This window comes from Prunus dulcis, chromosome 1, assembly GCF_902201215.1.
Source record: "Prunus dulcis chromosome 1, ALMONDv2, whole genome shotgun sequence".
Classification (NCBI taxonomy): domain Eukaryota; kingdom Viridiplantae; phylum Streptophyta; class Magnoliopsida; order Rosales; family Rosaceae; genus Prunus; species Prunus dulcis.
This window is the reverse complement of record NC_047650.1, coordinates 9,259,656-9,285,913: the sequence shown is the minus strand read 5'-3', so window position 1 is coordinate 9,285,913 and position 26,258 is coordinate 9,259,656. Positions and strand designations below refer to the sequence as shown.

At 36.9% G+C, this 26,258-nt stretch overlaps 3 protein-coding genes across 5 annotated transcripts; 2 read left to right on the top strand and 1 right to left on the bottom strand.

The window, feature by feature from the left end:
* Positions 1–741: 741 nt before the first annotated feature.
* Positions 742–14,512, top strand: LOC117631819 (E3 ubiquitin-protein ligase UPL6). 2 transcript variants are annotated; one of them, XM_034365145.1, is made up of 26 exons: positions 742–1,203; positions 2,766–2,863; positions 2,981–3,108; positions 3,920–4,031; positions 4,481–4,661; positions 5,073–5,255; positions 5,506–5,700; positions 6,050–6,131; positions 6,360–6,478; positions 6,591–6,895; positions 7,069–7,165; positions 7,389–7,532; positions 7,731–7,814; positions 7,887–7,973; positions 8,226–8,366; positions 8,727–8,852; positions 9,326–9,424; positions 9,496–9,563; positions 9,672–9,738; positions 9,958–10,128; positions 10,287–10,376; positions 11,506–11,586; positions 12,137–12,210; positions 13,461–13,532; positions 13,646–13,735; positions 13,879–14,512. In XM_034365145.1, exons 1-26 carry the CDS (start codon positions 1,045–1,047, stop codon positions 13,943–13,945), a joined length of 3,120 nt encoding a protein of 1,039 aa, XP_034221036.1. In that variant the 5' UTR covers positions 742–1,044; the 3' UTR covers positions 13,946–14,512. The 2 variants fall into 2 exon arrangements, with proteins under 2 accessions (XP_034221036.1, XP_034221028.1); XM_034365137.1 differs by having other exon boundaries at positions 753–1,203; positions 5,073–5,273.
* A 1,276-nt stretch (positions 14,513–15,788) lies between these two features.
* LOC117631799 (nuclear export mediator factor Nemf) lies at positions 15,789–22,707 on the top strand. Of its 2 annotated transcripts, XM_034365105.1 has the most exons (14): positions 15,789–16,087; positions 16,220–16,332; positions 16,425–16,521; positions 16,629–16,753; positions 16,952–17,486; positions 17,632–17,817; positions 18,093–18,386; positions 18,466–18,618; positions 18,913–19,067; positions 19,704–19,809; positions 19,926–20,867; positions 21,255–21,327; positions 21,494–21,853; positions 22,233–22,707. In XM_034365105.1, the coding sequence occupies exons 1-14, from the start codon at positions 15,983–15,985 to the stop codon at positions 22,427–22,429; spliced, it is 3,441 nt and encodes a 1,146-aa protein (XP_034220996.1). In that variant the 5' UTR covers positions 15,789–15,982; the 3' UTR covers positions 22,430–22,707. The 2 variants fall into 2 exon arrangements, with proteins under 2 accessions (XP_034220996.1, XP_034221004.1); XM_034365113.1 differs by lacking the exons at positions 15,789–16,087; positions 16,629–16,753 and having other exon boundaries at positions 16,221–16,332.
* A 180-nt stretch (positions 22,708–22,887) lies between these two features.
* LOC117631813 (30S ribosomal protein S1, chloroplastic) lies at positions 22,888–25,898 on the bottom strand. Its single transcript, XM_034365127.1, has 7 exons — positions 25,497–25,898; positions 24,824–25,099; positions 24,566–24,646; positions 23,994–24,275; positions 23,796–23,906; positions 23,421–23,507; positions 22,888–23,181 (listed from the first exon to the last, which is right to left on the bottom strand). The coding sequence occupies exons 1-7, from the start codon at positions 25,788–25,790 to the stop codon at positions 23,074–23,076; spliced, it is 1,239 nt and encodes a 412-aa protein (XP_034221018.1). The 5' UTR covers positions 25,791–25,898; the 3' UTR covers positions 22,888–23,073.
* Between the last annotated feature and the right edge of the window lie 360 nt (positions 25,899–26,258).

The following is a 26,258-nucleotide window of genomic DNA, read 5'->3' as shown; positions in this document are numbered from 1 at the left end:
CTCTAGGACCCAAGAATTGAATTCCTCCAAATCAGGAATTCAATTCCTAATTTTGTGTGGGTCCTACTTACTTTTCAATTCCTAGATATGAAGTAAACGCAGGAATCCTCTGAAGAGAGAGAAAAAGATTGTAGCTTTGATGATTGAGGTTGAAGAGACTAAGAGTTTTTCTGATGTGACTCACCTATTTTAGAATTCTAAAGCTGTTAAAGAGACTGTTGAAGTAAAGTAGCAAACAAACATTTTCAAATTGCCACATAAATTAACAAACTTTAATTTGCTACTACTATTGGAGATACTCTTACAATTTGAAAATCCTAACATCCTCCCTACTACAAGTATATAAACCCCTGTAAATATATAGATAAATATTTGTGACAAGAAATTTTCAATCCAAAAACCCAGACCTAAAAAAAGAAAAAGGATTCCTTAATTGAACCATGAAACAAAGCATCAAAAACAAGTTTCAAGACAGGGCATTGACCAACTATATAGAATCAAGTATGTATAATATTTTGAGGGTAGCCTACAAGTAACTAAAACCTTATTGTTTAATGAGAAGAAGCCAACAGAATGTAACCTAATAAAAAAAAGCATTAATTTACAGACTAGTGGTGGAGTGTGAAATCGATTGTAATATTTATCTCCTACTTCTTTTGTTTTATTTCTAATTTATTAAAGACATATGTAATTTAATTTATTGACGGCACATATAAAATTTAATTTATTGTATTCGCCGAGTCGACGTCTATTTTCCAGTCCAAGCAAGCAAAGGAAAGGGAAATAGCGAGCCAATACGCACTCACTGCTTCTTGAGCTTTCTTTTCCGCTTCTATTTTTCTCGCTAACCAAACAACAAAGCATCCACCTTTTTCACGATACATCCTCGAATTCTCTCTCTTTCTAGTTTCTCTGCCCACTTTTCCATTCGATCAAACACTCGCAGAGTCTGAAACGAGTCTCTCAAGCATTAAACCTAGCCTTATACACCCCAATTCTCGTCGCTTGGGCTTGAATTGAAATTGACGGTGTCAATTGGGAAGGATGTTCTTCTCGGGCGATTCATCGACTCGGAAGCGAGTTGATTTGGGGGGACGGAGTACCAAGGAAAGGGACAGGCAGAAGCTTCTGGAGCAAACAAGGCTGGAGCGCAACCGCCGCTTATGGCTACGGCAGCAAAACTCGGCTGCACTTAAAATTCAGGTTTGGACTTCTGCATTCACTGCCTCTGCGATTTGATTTAGCTTATAAGTGCAAAAAAAGTTAAGACTCTGTGGAATTGGTGAAAATTGCATCAATTTATAGTAGTTTTAACCTAATGTGTTGTCGCTATGTTGCCACATTATACGTGTAGGTGCGATTGAAAAATACAGTAAATTGAGTTTCTTAGTATCCTTATTGGTGATGGTTTCTGCATTGAATGATAGGTTTTTTTTAATAAAAATGTGTGTAGTTTATGGATATGAACATGTCTTCTAATTGTCTTGGTGCCATATGAGTGGATTTTGTGAAGTGGCCGTTGATATGTTTGTTAATCTAGCCTTTGTTTTTAGCTGATCCTGAATGCATTTAACTGCTAAAGTACTATGCCTGATTGAGCGGGACGTACTTTTCAGATTAGTATGTAGCTGGATTCAGCTATTTGTGGGTCCCAATGTCCATTATGTTGATCTTCACGAATTAATGGGGAAATGCAGCTAACATGAGTTGACCTCTATGTAGACCCTCAAATTTTTTCATCCTTACAACCTTATGTTTGGATTAGATGATGATGTGAAGAGTGAAATGTTGAACATGTGTGGAATTTTTAGAAGTAAACCCTTACTAGACATCTACAAAATAATATGAAAAATGTATACACGATTTACGTGTGTCTGAGGCATAATTCAGTTTTTAGTTACACTTATTGTGTAAAGAGAAGATACCAAGTTCAAATCCCTCGTCCCCAATTCTTTATTACTGAAAAGAAGAATTATACGTGACCAAGATGTGAGAAACTCATATTAGTTTTCTGGTTTGTAGCACGTTTTCCAAACACATTATCCTAAATGATATGTCTAATCTTTTGAGAACTAGAATGTTCATAAGAATTATCTTAAACTAGAGTTCCAAAAATATAAACTATGAAAGAAAAAACGCACATAAGCAAATCATACAGCTGGAAATAGTATCAAATATTTAAAGGTGGTTTCCTTTTCCTTACTCCCATTTTAATGTAGGTAGAGGAGAAAGATTACCGTTCATCCGTTGCTATTCTACCTTTTTGTCACTTTCTTCTTTTTTCCAACAAATGAGTGCTAAATTTTGGGTCCTCCCCTTCTGACAAAACGGGAAATCCTTCAAGGACGGTATTTAAAATAATGTTTTTCCAAGTTATATTTTGACTGGTCATTAAAGCTAAGTACATTTGAAAGCATAAATTTAATGGCATGAAGGTAATACATATGGTCTCTCCTTTTGGTGCTCTATTAGTGAAATTATTACGTATTGCTATAAAATCTGTTGATGCACATGAAAAGGTGAATTAGCGGATGATTACACAATTTAGATCTACATTGCATGGAGTTATCAGTTTTACCGCATATCCATATACAAATGATGTCTCTAACATGCCACTTATGTTGATAGGTGGTAATGAGTGCTTTTTAATTTCCTTTTATTTGAGATAGCCAACTCAACTGTCTGACTAAAGCTGTTGTCTAGATTGGCAATGTAATTACCATCCATCTATGTTTTGTAAAGTGCTGACTAATTACTAACTACAGAAATGCTTCAGAGGGAGAAAGGTAGCAGCGGCTGAACATTCTAAGGTGCGAGAGCAGTTTGTTGGAACATATGGGAAACATTGCCAGAATGTGGACAGGTAAGATTTGGATCCTTATTATCTTTTAACTTCCTCTTCAGTCGTGGTAGTTGGCAAGTAAGTTAATGCTCTGCTTTAAGCATCTTCACCTTGTTCGAATTGTCTCTGTGCATTCAGGTTTAGTTTTGGTCCCGATTCAGAGTTTCTCCGCCAGTTACTTTTTTTCTTTGATGCTCGAAGTGTTGGTGATTTTTCCATCCTTGTGGAGATGTGCCGGCTGCTTCAGCAATTTGTCAGAGATACAGGTAATTTGAATCATATTCCTTTTCAAAAGCTGTCTTTTCAAGTAATCTTTTGATTAATATATCTCACATGATAAATCCTGTTTCTTGAAAAAGAAAACCTCATGTAATAAATTGGTGTGGGTGACTCTTCTCTGGAACTTTCATTTTAGTGCAGGGATGGTTATTACAGTATTTCTACTTGTTCATGTATTTTTAAGTCTTAAACCTGAAACCCGTCCCTCTCCCCCCAAATTCCAAGTAATGAATATATTAGCAGTGTATGTACTAGCCCTGCTGATTAATGTTCTTTAAGTTATTTAGACATGTTCATTTAATGGTTCTGTAAGTTTTAAGATAGTAAGAAGTTTATAAAGATATAACTAATTTATGGTAGGTTGTTATGATAAATGTATACTTGAAACCTTCAACCAGTATTCTCTAGATTGGAAATCACCAATCACCCGAACAATTCTCAAGGATAACATGCCAATTCTTCCATTAAGGATCTTGAACTGTCCACGACTCCGTGCAGTTGATTGTGACTTAAAGGGACGTGACTAGGCTGTCTTCACATTAAACCCCCATGATGTATTTGATAATTATGGAGCCGGCCACGAGTATGCTATTCATTTAGTTCTTATCCTGTGGAATTGTTTCAAAGTTTGCCAAGAAATAGCTAAAGAAAGCATCTTTTTTAACCTTTGGTACAATTACATAGTAATTTTGGTTTTAAGAGTTTAATAAAGACCAGTTAGAACCTCTCGAGGTTCTGCTTGTTTCACACTGCTTAGGACCTCTTGGTGTTATTGACAATTATCTGATCATGAAACAGGGGATATTGTTAGCCTCTTTGCAGGCATGGATTATTCGTCCAACCATGCTTTGGTAAATTACAGAGTAGAGCAACTTGCATATCAGTGTGTTAAGGCTGTTCATCAAAACAGGTTGGTTGTGTCCACTCAGTTTAAAGTTTTTTGGTCATTTGATTCTTTTGATTTAGACTACCAATTTGGCGTTATTTGTTAATCTCATGTGTTGGTTTGTTATGCTTAGCTCATTTATTTCATAAGCATCTCATTTATTCATTGATTCTTTTATAAAATCACTAATCGAGTCATTATATCGATTCTCATTCCTGGGCACATTCTACTTATACCGTGATGAAGTCTCTTTCATATCTAATATAACATGGAGGCATGGGATAAATGATATATTTTCACTTTCTAATTGTATGGTATACCTGATAATGTTATAGCAGAGGATTTGCTGACTTGTAAAGGAGTCATTTGCACTATAAGTAGAATATGAACTTAGTTCTTTGGTTTTGTTGGTCTCAATGCCATTTACATTAATATGGTTTTTGAGTTGCTTACTTAAGTGTTTTATTGGACAGAAATCAATTGAAGGATCAACTTTTTGCAGCCCCCGAGGTGGAAACTGTGTCAACAACTTTACTGTTAGAAGCAGTAGTTTTATTGATGGATCCCAAGCTTCCATGGGCTTGTAAGACAGTTAGCTATCTTTTGCAAAGAAAGGCTTTTACCCTGTATAGAGATATTATTTTAACAGGAAAGGTATGTTTCTGATTCCAGCTATTTGTTCATACTTCATAGCTTTTGTTTTAACAGGAAAGGCTTTTACCCAAAAGCCACCCCTCCAACCCCCCTATCTCTTTACAAAAGCATTAAGGAGATTAAGAAATGTTTGGTCACATCTCGGTCACTAGTATAAAAGTGAATAAGAAAGATGATAAAGGATCACCTTGTCTTAGCCCTCAAGAAGCTTTCTACCACCCATCCACTTTCCTGTTAACTAAAGTAGGAAAGTTAACTGTACGCATTTATTTGTTTATTTATTTTTAATCCTTTCTAGTTTATGTATTATTCCAATATATTATAGTTTTCTTGTTTCTGGAGATTTGTCATTTACTCTACTGGCATTCACAAATGGGAATATTTTCTACAACTATGAGTATTGTGGTGCAGGAAAGTATAAAGATCCGTACTTCCATTGGCAGAGTATCTTCGTTGGAACGCAGTCTTGCTGCTGTAATTCCTCACATTGGTCAGAAGCCATGTACCTGCCCAAACATCGATCCACACTGGAGCTTTTCATCTCAAATTCTTACGATTCCTTTTCTATGGAAGCTATTCCCATACTTAGGAGAGGTAAATTTGAAGGGCTTGGTATGTATGGTCATCACATGCTGACATAAGTGCTCAAAACCACAATGATACGTTTTTTTATATTTTAAGTTCTCTCATCTAATGAGTTGTAGGTGTCTTTCAGTATGATTTCAGTGTGCTGCAGAATCCCTCCCTACCTTCTTTTGTTGTTGATCTAGTTGTCTTTTGAAGTGCTTTTTTCTTGTTTTAATATTTCCTATTCTGCAATTGTTGTAATCATTTTTTTGTTTAGGTTTTTGCAACACAGGGGATGAGTCAGCATTACATTCGTCAGATGGCACTCTGTGTGCAAAATCATGCTCATGTACTTCCCAATGATACATCAAATGATACATCAATTAAGCTACCTGGTTATGCCTGCCTTCTTGGAAATATATTAGAATCTTCTGGAGTTGCCTTATCTCAGCCTGGCTGCTCATTTGAAATGGTAATTACTGGCCTGCTATCATAAGTAGAAATGGGCAACATGTTATTTTGCTAAAATATGATTTAGGTCCATTATAGGAGTGCATTCTATAATTTTGGAGTCAGTAATCAGGGAGATCCTTAGGTTTAAGCAATATTATTGACAGTTGCACTTTGTGATTTATTAAGGAATTAAAATTTGGAAGACTAACTTATTTGGAGGGATAGGTTTTTGACAATGTTCATTTATTTTTTTCTCCATTTTCCTATGCACTCTCACACATGCGTATTTTATGCATGTGTATTTATTGGTAATGCAACCTCTTTGATGGCTTTGATTCTCGATTTTGTTGTATTCTTTATAATATCAGGCTGTAGACCTTGCTGGCGTTGCAAAATTCTTGTTGGAGGCCCTTCCTTCAATTAAATCATCAAATAGAGAAAGCAGAGAAGGTATATGCCTTCCACATGTTGTACTTTATCCTCTCTTACTCTTCTTTTAGTGGGTTTTTTTTTTTTTTTTTCCCAAGATGTCTCGATATATATATATATATATATATATATATACACACAGTCCCCTTGTTTAAATAATGGACACTCTCTGTACATTCTGTTCACTTGTTTAATTTGTGCTACATCAAATTCTGCATTACATAAGAACATGCATATGTTGACTTTCAGAGTTCATGATGGGCGAGGATGATATGATTGTGGGAGATGATGTAATGGAAGTAGTTTTGAATAATGATTTGGAACGACAGATATGTGATGCCATAGATCCGCGCTTTCTTCTGCAATTAGTAAGCCATCTTGGATTATGTATTTCTATTTTCCATTGAAGTACATTTATATTAAGCAAATATGTCTTTACCTTGTAATTCTAAGCAAGATTTTGTTTAATTCTTTGAGCAGACAAATGTTTTGTTTGGAGGGATTTCACTTGCCAGTGGCTCACACCACGGACCGGATGATAAAGAGGTGTCAGCTGTTGGTGCGGCTTGTGCTTTTCTACATGTTACTTTCATCACCTTACCTCTAGAGAAAATCATGACTGTACTAGCTTATAGAACTGAACTTGTTCCGGTGCTTTGGAATTTTATGAAACGGTGCCATGAGAACCAAAAATGGCTGTCATTGTCTGAGCAGTTGGCATATCTGCTGCCAGGAGATGCACCTGGTTGGCTATTACCTTTGGCAGTATTCTGCCCTGTATACAAGTAATAGTCCCTGTTTAATTTTGCTTGAATTTTGTAGATATTTTTTATTGGTTTGAAGTATCTAGTCATTCTCTTCTCCTGTTTTATGTATGCTGTTTTGATGCTAGAGTAAGATGTGGCTGGTTGAGATAGGATTAACTGTGATCCTTTGACTCCCTTTTTTTATGGATCAGGCACATGCTAGCAATAGTTGATAATGAGGAGTTCTATGAGCAGGAGAAGCCATTATCATTGAAGGATATCAGAGTCCTAATTATCATACTCAGACAGGTGATTCTTGTTGAATATCTGTTGTCATCTTATCAAAAGAATGGTGATCATTCTTGAACTGATAGGAGTCTGTAGGAATGTAATTAGTTGTTCTCTATGTATGACAAACAGGATATACAGTACTGTACTGATTGCTAATTCTATTACACTTATGTTGATTTGTGATTTTTACTGGGTAATTTTATTGAATTGTCGTATTATGTGGATTTTCTATTCTCTGCAGGCCCTATGGCAGCTTCTTTGGGTGAATCCTACAGCTCCCACTAATCCTCTGAAATCTTTCACCAACACTGTTTCTAATAAGAAGCACCCTTTGGAGTTCATTCAACACAGGGTTAGCATTGTAGCCTCTGAACTCCTATCACAGGTAGGAACGAGCTTTAGATTTTGAGTATGTGTTCTTTAAAAAAGCTTACTTTCCATGTAGCAGTATTTTGTGGTTGTCCTTCCACCACAGGTTTTGTGATTTTTGGTTCTCTTTGTATATGTCCACAAATGAACAGGACAGGAAATTTTACATTCCATTTGTTGTTTTTTTTGTATGGGTAATTTGTTGCATATGTAGTTGCAAGATTGGAACAATAGACGAGAGTTCACATCCCCCAGTGACTTTCATGCTGATGGTGTCAACGAGTTCTTTATTTCACAGGTAATGGATCCCATTCCTAGGACCAAGATCTTACTTTCACTGTTTTCTAATGTCTTTATTTTTATTCTGAAGGCCGCAATAGAAAATACACGAGCAAATGACATTTTGAAGCAAGCTCCCTTCCTCGTACCATTCACAAGCAGAGTTAAAATATTCACTGTAAGTATTTAATTGGTTATGACTTTGCTTTAAACTTTTAGCTGGAAGCCTGGAATGTTCCAACCGAGTAATGGGGATTGGGGACTTGAGTTTGACTGGGTCGTCAACAGTGTATTTTTCGGAGTATTGTTTCTTATTTCAAATGTACAATCCTTTCTTGGGGCATTTTTTAAGAGAGATGGAAATCTTTATGTACCTTAAGTCCTATCATTTAGATTTTTTAATTAGTTTATTCTTAAACCAATTTGTCAGTCACAATTGGCAGCAGCTAGACAAAGACATGGGGCTAATTCTGTATTTACCAGAAACCGATTCAGAATCCGGCGGGATCGGATCTTGGAAGATGCTTATAATCAAATGAGTGCATTGTCTGAAGATGATCTTCGAGGACCGGTAATTCGTCTTTTTTTGTTTTTGTACATTTAATAGATGAAGGTTGCCTTGGGAGTGCTTTTAGCAGTACCGAAAACGCTTCCAAATAACCAAAAAAGTTATCTTTTACTGCTTAACTGGAAAGATAAGTGCTTTTGGGGTCAAAAAAAGACTTTTTATTGGGAGAAGTATCTACAGAAGCATTTTAGACAGAATCTTTAGACAAACTCCCAAACAGGCTCTGAGGCCTCTTTCACGCAACTAAGAAAAATGATTTTCTGCTTACTTGATGCTAGCACTTGAAAGGAACTGTAATATCCCCTCCCCTTCGTATCCGTTGCCAGGATAATCACCTCATCACCTTTACCTGTTTACTTGCAGATTCGTGTTACGTTTGTAAATGAATTTGGGGTTGAGGAGGCTGGAATTGATGGTGGTGGGATTTTCAAAGACTTCATGGAGAATATTACTCGAGCAGCCTTTGATGTGCAATATGGACTATTTAAGGTTACAGATTTTTTTGTCATTTATGTTTCCGAAGCCTGTACCATATTCACTTTCAGATTTAGGCACTTTTTACGAGCCACTACTTTGGATTCTGCAAAAGAAGATGCTACATTACATTTTAACATCTCAAAGTTACATACATGAAACTATAAAAGGTGTTTGAATTAGGGGCCTGTAGCTTCAGTGGTAGAGAACATTTACCCCCACACATCCAAGACAGTTTGAATCCCCCTCCTCTTTTGAATCAGCTCTCTGATAAGAAAATTACAGTAGAAAGTCCAGTTCTTCCGTGAGATGTATGCAGAGATTCTGGCAAAAGCTGACTCAATATGGTCAGACTAATGAACATGGCAGATCTTTTGCATTATGCTGTCAGAAATTTGATATTCACATCTAGACAAATTATAACTTTGTGACTTAGGTATTTCTGCTCATGTTGCTTATTTGTTTTCTGCTTGGCTTGGTATATCCAGGAAACATCCGATCATTTACTCTACCCGAATCCTGGTTCGGGAATGATTCATGAACAACATCTCCAATTCTTCCAATTTCTTGGAATACTTCTAGCAAAGGTATCAAATTTCTGTACTGTTTTAGTCGATATGGTGCTTCATCATGGTATCACATGTTTTTCCCCTTACAGGCCATGTTTGAGGGGATTCTTGTTGATATACCGTTTGCAACGTTCTTTCTGAGCAAACTAAAACAAAAGTAAGTGTGCAATATTTAACTGACGTACTAGACTACTTCATGATTATATCTAGTATCTTTTACTACAATCTTCTTAATACTGGAATTTTCTTTCTGTTTGTTGATTAGGTACAACTATTTAAATGATTTGCCTTCATTGGACCAAGAATTGTACCGCCACCTTATTTTCTTGAAGGTAACGTAGTTCTTTCTTCCTTTGTGTGCCTCATGGCATATTTTAGCTTGTACTGAACGCTTGTGCTTCTATTGACACCATCATCTGCATTTAAATTGACAGTTTTTCTGATGATTTTAAAGTGTTTTTTTTTCTTTTTTCTTTCCCATTTTATATCATCATCTTGCAATGATTTGTTAAATATGGAGTGCTCACACCCCCCCAATTTATGATCTGCAGCATTATAAAGGTGATATATCGGAATTAGAACTGTACTTTGTCATCGTAAACAATGAATATGGAGAGCAAACAGAAGAAGAGCTGCTTCCCGGGGGAAAGAACCTACGTGTTACTAATGAGAATGTCATTACCTTTATTCATCTTGTTGCCAATCACCGTTTGAATTTTCAGGTAGTGCAAGTTTTTATCTTGAACCATTCTTATTCCGTATATCTTCATTGTGCAAATATGACTTGGCGAAACAAAACTGGATCGATATGTTTTATCAGCTTTTCTTAAAATTAAACCCATCTTTAAACTTTCCATTTGGAACCCATTCTCATTTTCAGATACGTCAACAAAGTTCTCATTTCTTAAGGGGGTTTCAGCAGCTTATACAGAAAGATTGGATTGATATGTTTAATGAGCATGAACTTCAGGTATATTAGTCTACCTCTAGGCCATGTTGGTTACACTTTGTTTACATAGTATCACATGATTATACTCTCTTCTTGCTTGCCTGTTGTTATAAGATCAATAACTAAAAAAATCTTAGTCATTATCTTCCATTTTTATATGTGTCTCTGATGTTATTTTGCATTTAAGAGTTTCTAGTGATGCTACAAATTATTACCGAGAGCTACAGTATACTGTGAAGACATGTATCATGTATGTCAGTCTTTGCTGTGCTGTCTCCGCATTGGAGCATTAAGATTGTTCTTCTTAAAGAAAAAACAAAAAATCTTCTGGTAGGCATTATGGAGTACAAGAGGTCATGACAATGATATATTGCATGTGCATGCGTTGTATACTCAGCACAAGCTAGAGTTTCTCATAGGTGGAACCTGGTGTCAGATCAATATTGTTCCATTTTGTGTCAAAGTTGCCTACAAACTGGGTTTGGATTTTTGATCTATTCCATAGTTACAATCTGATGAAAATTATATTAGGAAGGAAAAGGCTGTATTGGTAATGGATTGTTTGATGCAGGTGAGTATTTTGGTTGGTAATGTTTATCAGGAATCCATCATCTGATGCAGTAGGCTGTCTTTGATTGTAATTTTTATGGTCACTGTGAACGGTAGAGTTTTCATCTGTGGTTCCTTGCTGCTATCTCTGATGGCCTACAGTCTCTCTGATGGCCTATATGTAAAATATATTTTATTTACCATTTCTTTGAACAGTTATTCTTTAAAACGATGTTGGAACGTCTGTATATAATTAGACCTCCATCTTCTTGCTTCTTCAACTTTTGTCAAGGCTTTAAGATTTATTTGCTCTCGAGTTGAATTCATATTACAGTAACTCATTTTCCTGATTTCCTTAGGTCACTGAGACAACTGTACATTTCTTTCAAGTATTATTTTCATTTCTTCCATTAGTATAATCGTTCAACTCGTTCTTCCTTGAATGTTTCCTGATTGTCCTCGTCTTTAAATTGGTATAAAGGCTGAATGTGGACTATATTGTGTTGAGTTATTAATGCGACACAGTTCTTAGTTTTTGCAAAGCTTGTCTACGTGTCCTTTTCTTTTTTTTTTTTTTTTTTGACCTACCTTGTTTCTACAGCTTCTGATATCAGGTTCACTTGACAGCTTGGATGTTGACGATCTACGGATGCACACCAACTATGTGGGTGGCTATCATAGTGTAAGTTCCCTTACATTGGTTTTGGCTTCTTTATATTAGTGGCTTGGTGAGACTTATAAAGTTAAAGTTTGTGTCGATGTTTTCACTAGTGAATATCGGGGTCTTATATGGGCTATCCCCACCTTTTCCAATTTTGGTTGGACATTTTGGCCTTCATGTCCATATCTTATTGGAACCAAAATTCTTTTGGTGTTTCCACGACTCCACCACTCAGTCAATTCTGTTCCTGTTAACTGTTTTTGTCATGAAAAAGAGTGACCGGCGTGTGCTCTTAGTTGCCTTGAGGAAACTTAAACATGGTTTTGTGGTTTCATCAATGTTATTATTTTACGATTTTGGTTCTTTTGGGGTTTGATTTTTTTAGTTTTACTAACATGAGCGGGAAAATTGTTTTGTTTGTCCATTGTACTTATCATTAATCACAATATTAATGGCGCCATCTTACCTAAATGTGCATTATAGCTCTCATTATGACCTTTTCTTTTTCTTTTTCTTTACTTATAATTATAGTTCCAGCAACATATTTATTGTTCATTATTTGTTTGGACAGGATCACTATGTCATTGGGATGTTCTGGGAAGTTCTGAAAAGCTTTTCATTGGAAAATCAGAAGAAATTTCTAAAGTGAGTTTTTCGCATGTCACAATATCCCTTGAGCACATTATGTTGGCTGTTTCAATTTCCTGTGTTTGGCTTTGAAGTTAATGAGCAAGGTCGTTTTCCTCGAGGACTAATTAGCAATTTAAGTAAAAACAAATTCCAAATGACTACTTAAAATAAAAGGTCAAGAAAGATGATTATGAATTTGGTTGATTCTAAAAACAAATATTAAACAAAAACAAATACGATTGAAGGAAAGAGTTTTGAATATCAATTTATAAAAGCACTAGGGTTTCACCATCACCTAGCAATCCTATGAACTTTTACCAATTACTTATGATTTGCACATGCCACTTTGAAGGTTAGGTTTTCCTAATGTATATTCTACTTGGAACCTCCAACACAGAACGTATATCCAACATGCAACCCGTCCGGACGTTCGGATCAAATCTGAACATGAAAGACTCATTAAGTTTTGTGAAAACCCTTTGAAAAACCATGCAACCCTTAAGACGTGGTGTTCATCTTAAGTGAAATTACAATTATTAATCACAAGAAGCTAGCATCAATTTCAGGGAACCTTCCGACCAAAATTGCATCCAATTACTTTTCTAAAGATCCTAATGGTGATCAGGCATTAAGACAATTAGATAGTTTAAAACAGTGATTAACAATTCAAGTAGGCATGCACTCATCATAAGCAATTAAATAAAAATCACATATTCATGCTAAGGTTCAAGGCTTCACCCTAGCAAAAGAAATTTAGTTACGCATACTCATAATTGAAATCCAAGAAAATATCATTAAGAAGAAAAGAACGAAAACACCTGAAAGTTGTGAAAACCCAAAACCCTAGCAATTGCTCTCCACAATGCAAAGTTCAAAAGTGAAAAAGAAGTCCAGAATTCCTTGTGAGAAAGAGCTTAAATACCCCTTAAAACCTAGCTGCCAATGTACAGCTTTTCCATCCCCACAAGAAACTAATTAAAATAAAATAAAACTAGGAAATAAAGTCCAAATTGGAAGAGAAACTCTGAAATTTTGATACGATCAAGCTAAGTGACTCAAGAACGTCCTCCAACTGGAATTACTCCAAAATTCCTCCATTTGATTATGTTTTGCTCCAGAGAGATTCAAAAGTCCTATATTGGAAATATAATTCAAAGTATCAAAATTCTTCCAAAATATTAACCAAAATATACTAAGAATGAGGTTAAATATATAATATAAAATATGTCCATCAAGAGATACTAACCACACCAGCTTTTATCCAGGTTTGTGACCGGGTGCTCCCGAGGGCCTCTGCTTGGATTTAAATACTTGGAACCATTATTTTGCATACAGAGGTAAGAGTTCATGCCAGATTTGCGACTGGGTGCTCCCAGAGGCCCTCTGTTTGGTTTCCCAAATTTCTTCTCTACAGTCTATCTTTGTTTACCTTTTCTGCCTCTTTCCACAGGGCTGGTGGTAATGCATCTGAAGGAGCTCTTGACCGATTGCCAACTGCAGCCACTTGTATGAATCTCCTAAAGCTTCCACCATATAGGAGGTTTGCTGTTCTTCTCTCTTTGCTTTTTGTTTGTTTCTAATAATTGAATATTCTTTTGTTTTCTTTTTCTAGTTGTATTCTTATGCATAAATTTCTTCCTTCCACCCACATTAACCTTTCTCAATGACATGCTTTTGATGCAGTAAAGAGCAACTGGAAACCAAATTGATGTATGCTATAAGTGCAGATGCTGGCTTTGATTTGAGCTGATGGAAGGAAGCCATGCATTCGAAGTTGTACCAAATCATTTGCTCCAATCTTCTGTGGAGTGAACCATTCTCTAGGCAGTACATCATGCCTTGTTAATTTGATGTCCCTGCTTGGAAGTGTTGACGATCGTATCAGAGCTTCACAAATAAACAACAAGGACTGCAAAGCAGAGTGAAGCTTGAACTGAATGACATGTAGATATTTATTTCTGGCAAGCTCCTGATTTGACTTGTAAATATGTTGGGGTGAGTCTGCCGAAGTTCAGCAGCTTTGTTAAGTTATACAGAAATTAGGGCTCATATGAATGCCATGTGAAGGCCTTTTTCTCAACATGAATAGGTGATCGTTTTGACAAGTGTAACATTGTTCAAACAATACTCCTTTATATATTTATGTAAATGAAAAGGGGGCAGCTTATTTATAAAGATACAGTGCTTTTAATTCCTCCTCGTTTAGAGAAGCCATACATAATCATCAGCTAGGAAAAAGGAGCTATGGCTGCATCCTTCCATGGAATTATGTTTTGCAAGACAAAGAATATAATATTTCCACGAGTAATTTATTTCAGTGGAACCTTCATGAGTTGTGAGCAAGTTGTTGAATGAACCTCAATTTGAAGAGATATGTCATGATCAAGATTTCACCTGCCATCTCCTGCTGCGTTTTTTTAAAAAACATGATGTGGACATGTAAAAGTGAGGTTTGGTAGAATTAGACATGATCGGGGCTATGATTTTTTCACAAGTTGGCATGTATTGTCTCTCAGAATGCGGTTTCCTTGAATCTATAAATACGAAGAGCCATTATGGTTCCAAACCAAAACCCCTTCAAAAAAATTTAAACAAAGAACATTTTGTTTTGCTTGTCGTTAACTTACATTATGCAACCTCTACAAAAACACATACCCAACTTTTCTTTTTCTAATACTAGCAATATTAACGGAGGAGCTCAATCGTTGGCTACATTGGTAAATATATTTAACCACTTGAATTATAATTCTTTTAAAACGAAACACTACCTTCATTGTCTTTTTGGTCAACTTTTCAACATCTCACCAATCACCTAAAACTAAACTAAAATTTGGTACCAAAAATTAAAAAATTGAACAAAGAGAAGTCGGTTCACTAATAGAGTAGTCTTTAAAAATATATATATTATTATTATTATTATCAAGATTAGTACTATTTCAAACCGATAATTTCCGTTCTTATTCTATGAATTCGATCTCCGTTTGGATGAAGAAATTGAAAATTATATAGAATTTAAAAATGACGGAATTTAGATTTCCATCATTTCAATTTCTGGCAATTGAAGATTTCAGTGTTTGGATTTATGTATGTCGAATTTTGTAAATGACACTATGAAAATTGTGAAATTATACCTATTTTAGTGGAAATTAAAATGTGGAATTTGATGCCCCAATTTTCACGATTTTTTTTATGCTGTCATTTAATAAATTCCGCGACAAGAGAATTATCAATTTCTTATTTTAAATTTTCAACTTTCAGTTAAATTCTGAGTTATTTCCCCCAATTCAAACGGAAGGTCAACCTTATTCTCATTTTCTTATGTCGTACATTGCCTGATTGATCAGGAGTGAGGCACGTGACCAACTCTTAAGGGCAAACTCATCTTAACACTCCCCCAACAAGCATTGATGTTGCCTCTCAAAAAAACAAAAAAACAAAAAAAAACAAGCATTGATGTTGGTCACATGATCAATTTTGACGAAAAATTTAACAGATGATGTGTTACATAATAAGAGGATAGAAATGACATTAATCAACTTGAAAGAATGAGGATTAGGAAATTAGAGAGTATTTTAACGCGCGTGCCTAGGAAAGAAGAAGTGCCAAAAGCGCCATTAATACGACCCCGCTTAATTTGTCTATAAATCTCTCACGGCCAAATAAGCCCCCTGTTTGATTGTTTGCCGCAGGCAAAGCAAACAAGAGAAGACAAAGCTCGCCTTGCACAGAAAGCTAATAATACCGCCGCGCCGACCACCCAAGACGAAGAGAGAGGAGGAAGACGAAGATGGTGAAGGTGCGCATGAACACGGCCGATGTGGCCGCCGAGGTCAAGTGCTTGCGGAGGCTCATCGGCATGCGCTGTGCCAATGTCTACGATCTCTCTCCAAAGGTCCTTTCTTTTCTCTTTTCTTCCTTCTTCACTCTTAAGCCCCTCGAGCAAATCAATTATATCCTGTCATGAAATGAAATTTTCATTCTTAATATGTGGGTTTTTGAATGTGGTTTGGAATTGGATTTGCAGACCTATATGTTGAAGCTTATGAACAGTAGCGGTGTCACCGAGTCCGGCGAGAGCGAGAAGGTCTTTTTGTTGATGGAGAGTGGCGTCAGATTGCACACTACTGCATATGTTCGGTATGCTTATGATTCATTGGGTTCTTTTACAATTTACAGATAATGCAAAAAAAGAATGTGGAGTTTTGAAATTCATATTGATTTCTGAGCAGGGACAAAAGCAATACTCCCTCTGGGTTTACACTGAAATTGAGGAAGCATATACGCACAAGAAGGCTTGAGGATGTGCGGCAGCTTGGATATGATAGGGTATGAGTTATAACAACCCTTCCAATTGGGTTCTTCTTTCATTGTTGGATTTAACTTTCTGCACTTTTTGGGTTTTTCCTCTGATTTTTGTGTGGCCTCCTTCTCAGATTGTTCTCTTTCAATTTGGGCTGGGTGCTAACGCCTACTATGTCATATTGGAGCTATATGCCCAAGGAAATGTTATTCTCGCAGATTCCGATTTTATGGTCATGACTCTTCTTCGCTCACATAGGTTAGTGTTTAACATCTATTTCCTATGCCATTTTAGTAATAAATCATAAGAGACACTAAAAAACTTGAATATTGATTAGAAACATGTCTGCTGTCTTCTGATTGTTCTCGCATGTGTTCAATAAGAGAAACCCAAAAACTTCTGATTCTTTTTCTTAAGTCGAAATATTAATTAGGTGGTCAATTTTTGTTTAAATAGGGATGATGATAAAGGGGTTGCGATCATGTCACGCCATCGTTATCCAATTGAAATTTGTCGACTTTTCGAGCGAACTACTGCTGCAAAGTTGCAGGAAGCTCTTACGTTTTCTAAGGAACCTGATAACAATGAATCTGTTAAGGATCAAGAAGGTGCAAATAATGTGTCTGATGCACAGAAAGAGAAAAAAGGTAGTCGTAAAGGTGGGAAGCCTGCCGAGTCAAGTAAAAATACTGGTGATGCTAAAGCCAAACAGGTCACCTTGAAGAATGTTCTTGGGGAGGCATTAGGCTATGGACCTGCTCTTTCTGAGCATATTATATTAGATGCTGGCCTCATTCCAAATACAAAACTTTGTAACGAGAACAAGTTAGATGATGATACAATTCAGCTTTTGGTCGAAGCTGTTGCAAAGTTTGAGGACTGGCTGCATGATGTTATATCAGGTGATAAAATTCCTGAAGGGTACATTTTGATGCAGAACAAAAATTCAGGGAAGAGTAATCCCCCATCTGAACCAGGAAGTTCTGGCCAGGTTACCGATTTCTCTGTGATAATTTTACCTTTACATGCTTTAGAGTAGAGTGTAATTTCCCCTTTTTCCCTTGGTTGAAGGAGATCTGCCTAGTCAGGTTTCCATTGTGTGGTATCTGAAATGATTTCTGGACTTATTTTTGCAGATATATGATGAATTCTGCCCCATATTATTGAACCAATTCAAATCAAGGGAGTATGTGGAGTTTGAAACGTTTGATGCTTCTTTGGATGAGTTTTATAGCAAAATTGAGAGCCAAAGGTCAGAACAACAGCAAAAGGCGAAAGAGAGCTCCGCCACCCAGAAGCTCAACAAAATACGCGTGGATCAGGTTTTGCACTGTTTCTTCTGCTGTGCTATTTGAAAATCAAAGGCAGATGTGTGTGTGTGTGTGTGTGTGTGTGTGTGTGTGTGTTTGTGTTATGACTTGAGTTTAACTGAAATTCGACGTAGCCCCATCCCCCTTTGTGGTGAGAGAGAGGGGAGGGGTGGATGGTGGGGTAAGGTGTTTGAGAATATCAAATGTTAACACATTTTTGGTTTACATTCTGTGTACTATGTATGTGCGGCATCTTTCATCTCAGTTATTTCAATCTTATGACATAGGAAAATCGTGTTCATATGCTAAGGAAAGAAGTTGATCATTGCGTTAATATGGCGGAATTGATAGAATATAATCTAGATGATGTGGATGCTGCTATAATAGCTGTTCGTGTAGCTCTAGCAAAGGGCACGAGTTGGGAGGATATTGCTAGAACGGTGAAGGAGGAAAAGAAATCTGGAAACCCTGTTGCTGCCATCATTGACAAGCTTCAGCTTGAAAGGAATTGCATGACATTACTGCTGAGCAACAATCTTGATGAAATGGATGATGATGAGAAGACTCTCCCTGCAGATAAGGTGTGTCTGAAGCTTCAATTTTTTCTTTATCTTCTCTAGAAATAAGTATCTTATCCATTACCTTTCTTCTCTCTTATAGGTGGAAGTTGATTTAGCACTTTCAGCACACGCCAATGCTCGGCGGTGGTATGAACAAAAGAAAAAACAAGAGAACAAACAGGAGAAGACTGTAACAGCACATGAAAAAGCATTTAAAGCTGCCGAGAGAAAGACTCGTCTCCAGCTGTCACAGGTAGCTTCATCTTCTTGGTTTAGCAAGCCCATATTTTTGTCTATTTAGGTAATATGAGTTTTCAAGACAGCAGTGTCATAAATGGTAGGACAGACTAATACAGCATCAGAGCATAAATACTGTGCGTGTGCGTGTGTGTGATGAGTGCCATATGTCAACATCAAAACAACCAGAATATGAAGAATATAGAGGAACGGCAATTAGCTGTAAATATTTGCCACCATTGCCTAATATATTCTTAGAAGATAAATTGTTTTCCAGTTCTTAATTACATTTGTTTCAAATAATATGCAGGAAAAATCTGTTGCTACCATTTCACATATGCGCAAGGTTCACTGGTTTGAAAAATTTAACTGGTTTATCAGCAGTGAGAACTATTTGGTTATCAGTGGACGTGATGCTCAACAAAATGAGATGATAGTCAAGCGTTATATGTCAAAAGGAGATCTGTAAGTCAATTTAGACGTTGAAATAATATGTTTTTTCAAAAAATTCTCATATACCAAAACTACCACTGAAGCACTATAATTATAGGTTCAAATTATGCACTTAGTGGTTTAAGACTGCTCTGATCTATGACCATGGGGTAAAAAAAATTGTTCCTGTAGCTTATGTGCATCTTTTAGTTATGTTTATTTTACAAGTTTTTATGTCCTTCGTTTGGGCCACTGGAACAATCTCTGTGCTTAGTCTCATAATCTTCTCTATGGCTGACTCTTCTCAAGAAATTCCTGTGTTGCGATATTGATCATTCTTGTTTCCTGTTTTTATTTATTTTTGTCTGAATAATTGTTTCTTCTTCCAGTGACTTTGGTCTTTCTTCTTTTCATGTTCTCTCCATTTTTCCTTTTCATGATTTCTCCTGTTCTTGCTACTCCAAGAGAAGAGAAACGAAATCCTGTTCATAAATGCAGATGATATAATTTCTTGTCATGTTGATGCGAGATGGGAATTCTTAGTTGGTCAATGTCACATTTTCAAGAATCTGGTTGCATGAAATTTTAGTTTACAAACTTCTCTGCTCATCTTGTTTATTATAGCCACACTTGTATCTTCTTTCTGATGTTGATTTTGTTATGTAACAGGTATGTCCATGCAGAGTTGCATGGGGCTTCTAGTACGGTGATAAAGAACCACAGGCCTGAACAACCAGTGCCTCCACTTACTTTAAACCAAGCTGGATGCTTCACAGTAAGTCTGACCTTCCTGTAATGCTTTTGTTTTCATATTAGTTTACTATGTTATTGTGAGTGTTTCATATCACCTGGATGTGTAATATTGAACTGTTTTACTGATGCTTCGTATAGGTTTGCCACAGCCAGGCATGGGATTCAAAGATTGTCACTAGTGCTTGGTGGGTTCATCCTCACCAGGTCAGTAAAACTGCTCCTACAGGGGAGTATCTGACAGTTGGGAGTTTCATGATTCGTGGGAAGAAGAACTTTCTTCCCCCACACCCTCTAATTATGGGCTTTGGGTTGTTGTTCCGGTTGGATGAGAGCTCCTTGGGTTCACATCTGAATGAGAGGAGGGTAAGAGGTGAGGAGGAAGGGACGAATGATGTTGATGAAAGTGGGCCTCTAAAAGAGTTATCTGATTCTGAGTCGGAGAAGGAAGTTGCAGAGGAAAAACTTGCAGAAGAATCCAAAATCATTCCTGATTCAGCTATACCTATCCAACAACCAGATCTGAAAGACCTATCTGAGGCTATGTCCTCTCAGAATGGATTAACTACAACCATTGATAAAGCGCAAGACTCACATGAAATTCCCAAGAAAGACAGGACCTTAAATGATTCTGATCAGAAAAATGTGGTTAATGTCGCTGTAAACGGTGTTGCATCTGTCACCCCACAACTTGAGGATCTCATTGATAGAGCTCTTGGGCTTGGATCGGCAGCTATGTCCGTTAAGAATTATAGTGTTGAACCCTCTCCAGTTGATTTGGTAGTGGAACATAATGTTGAAGAGAATAAGGCTGCAGTAAGAGAGAAACCTCATATCTCAAAAGCTGAAAGAAGAAAGCTCAAGAAAGGTCAGACCAGTAGTGTTTCTGAAGAACATGCTAAGCTGCAAAACGAAAAATTGAAACATGATGTTTCTGCAAGCCCGCCTGAAAAGGAAGTTCATGATAAGAAGCCAGGTGGTGGAAAAGTTGGTCGTGGACAGAAGGGTAAACTCAAGAAGATGAAAGAGAAGTATGCTGATCAGGATGAGGAAGAAAGAAGGATCCGTATGGCTTTACTAGCTGTGAGTACAGTAACTTGCACCATCCTTATATTGATCGTCATAACCATTTGATTCTTTCTAGCCTATAAATTTGTCTGTTCTCAGCTCCCAATTTGAGTTTTCATGCCTTTAAAGTTGATTATCTGTAAGAGTTTCCTGCCTTTTCTGTTGGCATATTTTCTCTCGCCACTCATGCATTTGTAATTTTGTAGGCGCACAAGTTGTTTAGAATTCTTGTTCTGATATGTCCATATGAATGAACAACTATAAAAGTATTATTTCCCTATTGAATGTGGGAAAGTCAAATACATCCTTTGGAATTGTACCCTCGATTCTCTGAAGTTACCTCATATTTTTGTTCAAAAGACCTGATCATCAATCTAAATGACAATGTTTGTGAATTTTCAGTCTGCTGGAAGAGTACAGAAGAATGGAGAGCCTCAAAATGAAAATTCAGCTCCAGCTGAAGATAAGAAACCCGGTATGTCATCTTCAATCTTCAACGGTTGATTACTGTTTCAAACTGTATGTGATGATTATCATCTTCTGTACTTCACAAGGCTTTACTGGTTATTTTTTATTAGTACCATGTTTAATGGAAGTCTATTGGTTTTTTGTAATAACATCAATTCTCTTAAATCTAGCAGGTCCTGAGGATGCTCCAAAAATATGTTATAGATGTAAAAAGCCAGGTCATCTGTCCCGGGATTGTCAAGAACATCAAGATGATTCATTACATAGTCATGCAAATGTTGGAGTTGAAGATGACCCTCTGGGTTTGGATAAATCTGCTTCTGAACTAGACAAGGTGACAATTGAGGAGGATGATATTCACGAGATAGGTGAAGAAGAAAAAGAGAAATTAAATGATGTGGATTACTTGACTGGCAATCCACTTCCCAGTGATATTCTGTTATATGCGGTCCCTGTCTGTGGTCCTTATAGCTCAGTCCAATCTTACAAATATCGTGTGAAGATAACTCCTGGCTCTGTGAAGAGAGGGAAAGGTAAATGACTATCCCACTTGGTACTTGCTTTTTTGTATTTATGCTTTCCATGGTAGTAGGCAGATGTGCCTGCGTTACTAGGAAATTTCTTTTTCCCTTAACTCTGGCAATGGAAGTAATAAACTAGTTTTTGCATTCGTAGAGAGTGGACTAATACAATAATACTATTTGTACCACATTCATTGACAACTTTGCTGACCACCTCTCTAATAGAGGTGGGCCCCACTAAGATATGTTGGACCCACCTGTATTAGAGAGGTGGTCAACAATGTGGTACAAATAACAACACTCGTGGGATTAAGTATGGAATTTTAGTTTCAAGTGCTTTCTTTTATCGCATAGATTGATCATTGACCTCTATCTTTCTAATCTTTTGTAGCTGCAAAAACTGCCATGAATTTGTTTAGTCACATGATGGAAGCAACAGTTAGAGAGAAAGAGTTGATGAAAGCATGCACTGATCCTGAGCTGGTTGCTGCAATTATTGGCAATGTGAAGATAACATCCGCAGGCCTCACTCAATTGAAGCAGAAGCAAAAGAAAGTCAAGAAGAGCAACAGCAAAGCTGGAAGCTAGACAGCGTAGTGCTGCGTCAAGTTTTGTAAAGACTGACCACGTTAGTTTTCTCTGTTTTGGGGCTGTCTCCAGTATGTTACTTAGGATAATCTTTACTGTATAAAAGCAGCTATCGACATAATCCTGTTAGACAACTTGAATGTAAGAGCATTTTTACGTGTTAGAGAAAAGATTGATATCAATTATCAGGGGTGTTTCCATAGAAATAGAGCCTCTCCTTAGATCATATTTATGAATATGGTGTCAGACCAAATGAAAGAAAAATTGAATTTAGTTAATTAAGATTGATCCATGGTTGATGTAAATCGCATTTCATTTGTTCAATATCATTTCCTGTACCTAGAAATGGAACAAAGCCTGTTTAGTTGATAAACATCCTAAAAATCATACAGAAGTTTTGTTGCTTGGCTCGGCCGTACAGGTACAGAATTATGATTTTTTGCGCCACACTTGCAATCATTTTGAAAGCTATATATATATATATATATATATTCAAAATGAATAACAAATATAAACAGTTTGGTTAAAGCAATGCGATTGTGAATTAGCATTACAGGCAGGCAGGCTGGGGTATGTGCTTTTACATCAATTTCTACAAGAAAATTTAAGCAGGAAAAACCCCAAAATGCTGAAGAACTTTTGTCTCACTCGGTCACTTCAGCCGGGGGAACATCGCTCAAATCTAAACCCTCTACTGGCAAGTCTGAAGTAAGCGGACCCAAGATCCCATCAGAGCTGAGGGTTAATCCACTCTGCAAATTAAGGACAGACGCATGGTTAAGTTAACAAAACTGAGAACTTTCAAGGTTAAACACTTTTTGATGCAATCGAAATGAAACGTAAAATTTCCCCATTGGATGGCTACTTTCATCTGCCCAAAAAGCTGATTTAAGTTCATCCAATTTTGGTTTCCTAATCTAGCCTTCTTTTTTCCATTTTATATTCAGATCAAGTAATAGAACCTATTACAAGGAAATAACGCAGCAAGTACCTCAGGCTGGAAACGGAGCATGTCTGCACGAGCCATAGCTTCTGCTTGAGCAATTCTCTGCCTGAATGTCTGCGCCATCTCCTCCGCCTATTGGAACAAATGACAAACATATATACAGTCATTTATCTGGTTTCAGGAAAGCTAACTAGTGTACAATTATGTTAAATATTAGGAGAAGAGGGAAACACATGATAAAACTTCAGCTTTTCTTGTCCTGTCAGACTACAAGATTATAAGACCATGTTCACTACGAGAAATTACTATCTATTGGGGAAAAAACACAAGAAGAAGACAAGACCGACCTTCTCTACTAGAATTAACTATCCAGTAAGTGCAACTAGTAAAGATCTTTGGAGTTTATTATCCAGAAAATACCTTCTCAAAGACGAGCTTTGGATTGCGAATCATATCTCCAGGAGTAGGTTCTAACTTCTTGGTAGAAAGACTTACACGGCCTCTCTCACGGTCATGGCTCAATATCATGACCTACACAAAGAGTAGCAGTTTAGAAATGCTTAACAGAGTGGCAACAAATTCTCAGCCAATAACTTGCCTAGGATATAGTATCTATACCTTGAGAGTGTCACCAGGTTGGAGAACTGTTGCAATATCAGAGACTCGGTCATGACTGATCTGACTAACATGAAGTAGGCCGTTGATTCCACCAATGTCAATAAAGGCACCATATGGCTTCAGGCTTTGAACAGTTCCCAGGACAACTGATCCAATTCCAAGCTGGGCTTGGTTGTCTGCCATGGCCTTACGGTTGCTGAGGACAAGCCTGGACTGTTCTTCATCAACCTCCACAAACTTCAGAGGAATCTCTTTATCAAGAAGCTCTTCTGCCGTTGATTTCTAAGATATACAAAAGTAAATGTGACAAACTCAGATACTGAAACAGTAAGGGCTAAATGTGATCAGAATTTGGAACTATGCTAGTGATAGCTGAATGCAGGATTGAAAACAATTTCGGGAGAAAGAAGCAAAAAATGTAATGGAGAATCACTGCCTGTTCATTTTGGTTATTATTACTTACAAGTTACAACTGTATTATTTTACCACACAAGAAAATGCAATCAGAAAAGAGTGTAAATATCAAGCTAAGAAGACGCTTGGAAGCTTAGAAGCCAGGTTAAAGAACTAACTGTTGATATCTGGGAGAAAGGAACAAAACCTCTAAGGCCTTCCACCACAGCCACCACTCCACCTTTGTTCGCACCAACAACCTGCATAAATATATTTTAACAGAGCTTTCTAAGAATATATAGAATAAATAGTTAAACAGATGAATTTGTCTGCAAAGAAGAAGAAGAAATTTGTCTGGAAGACTACAATTTTTTTCTTTTTGATGCTTCAAATATAAAAGAACTCCAGGGAAGGAACCAAGACAAGCAGATACCCACCTTACCCTTGACAACAACATCCTCAGCTTGGAGCTGTCTACATCTTTCCCATGCAAGGTCATACTGGATGGACTTTAAACTCAAAATCAAGCTATCGTCAGCTTCATTTTCACCAATAATCACAAACTCCTCTCTCACTCCAGGAACTATGCCTACTTCTTCTACACTTTTTATTTTGTGAATGCATGCCTCTTGCACAGGCAAGTACGCCGAAGACTTTGCAGTAATGTCGACTAATGCTCCATAGTTATCTATATTGAAAACTGTACCCTTTACCTGATAAAGAAAAAGAAATTCAGATGCACAAAGTTAACAAATTAATCTTCCATGGAATCACAAAGACTATGCAGTAACGATTACTCACTCAAGCTCACATTGCCAAGGTATGGGGTAAGTGAAAAAAAATCTCAAATCCATAAATAAATAAACTTACATAACCACCAACAAACTAGTGCCCATTTCTACAACTTTATACAACTTTAAAAGATAGAAGAGAAATAAAAAAGAGTTCTTTTGGGTATGCTTAATGTGAGCCCAATAACACAGAGTCACAGACCCAGTGTCAAATTTGACATACAGACATGTAATTTCTTCATTTGAGCTCATACCCATTAACCCATTTTCACTTTAAAGTCAAAGGAAAAGAAAAAGAAAAAAAATTTACAAGACAGACCTTAGTTCCAATCTCAGAATTGAAGTCATACTTCTCCAGAGCGGAGTAAAAAGAGTCGAGATTGAAAGAGACGCCCTCCATGGGGGCAGTTCGACACCGTTCGTGGGCATCTTCGAAGAGTTCTTTGAGCTTGAGGCGCTCTTTGGTCTGTGCGTTGGAAATGGCCACAGCTGAGACTATGGGAAGTAAACCCGCCATTTTGTTTTGCTTTGGAAAGACTGATGGCTTTGAGAGCCGCGAGGTTGAGAGTGGCGGGCATCTCAAGCCTGTGAATTGTTGAGCCAAAGACGCCATGTTTCTGCTTCACTATCGCTCACAGTGCTTTTGAGGAAATTGAACGCTTTTGGTCGCGCTTAGATAAGGCAGTGATTTGGAGAGAGAGAGAGTACTTACATGGATAATGTGATTATGTTGAATTCCGTGGGTCAAGATGAAATTAGGCCCATTGAAGTTTATCAAGATCCTTTTTTGGGCTTAAATGGGTCTATGGGCCCAACTGGCCCACCATCCCAATTAAAGACTTTTTATTGAGGTGCTATTAAGAAATTGCTCCTCAAGAGAAGATTGGACCATGTTCCCATATTATTTGATCGAGTCCCTTCGAAATCGAGGTCTCATTCACAAAAGTGAAAACAATTACAAATAAATTAATAATAAGTTGGTTTTATGCACACATACTAAGGGAGTGGAATGTTCCGCCATTATTTATTTTGCTATAACATGCTTTTAATGAGCTCAATGGAAATGCTCTTAATATTGTTT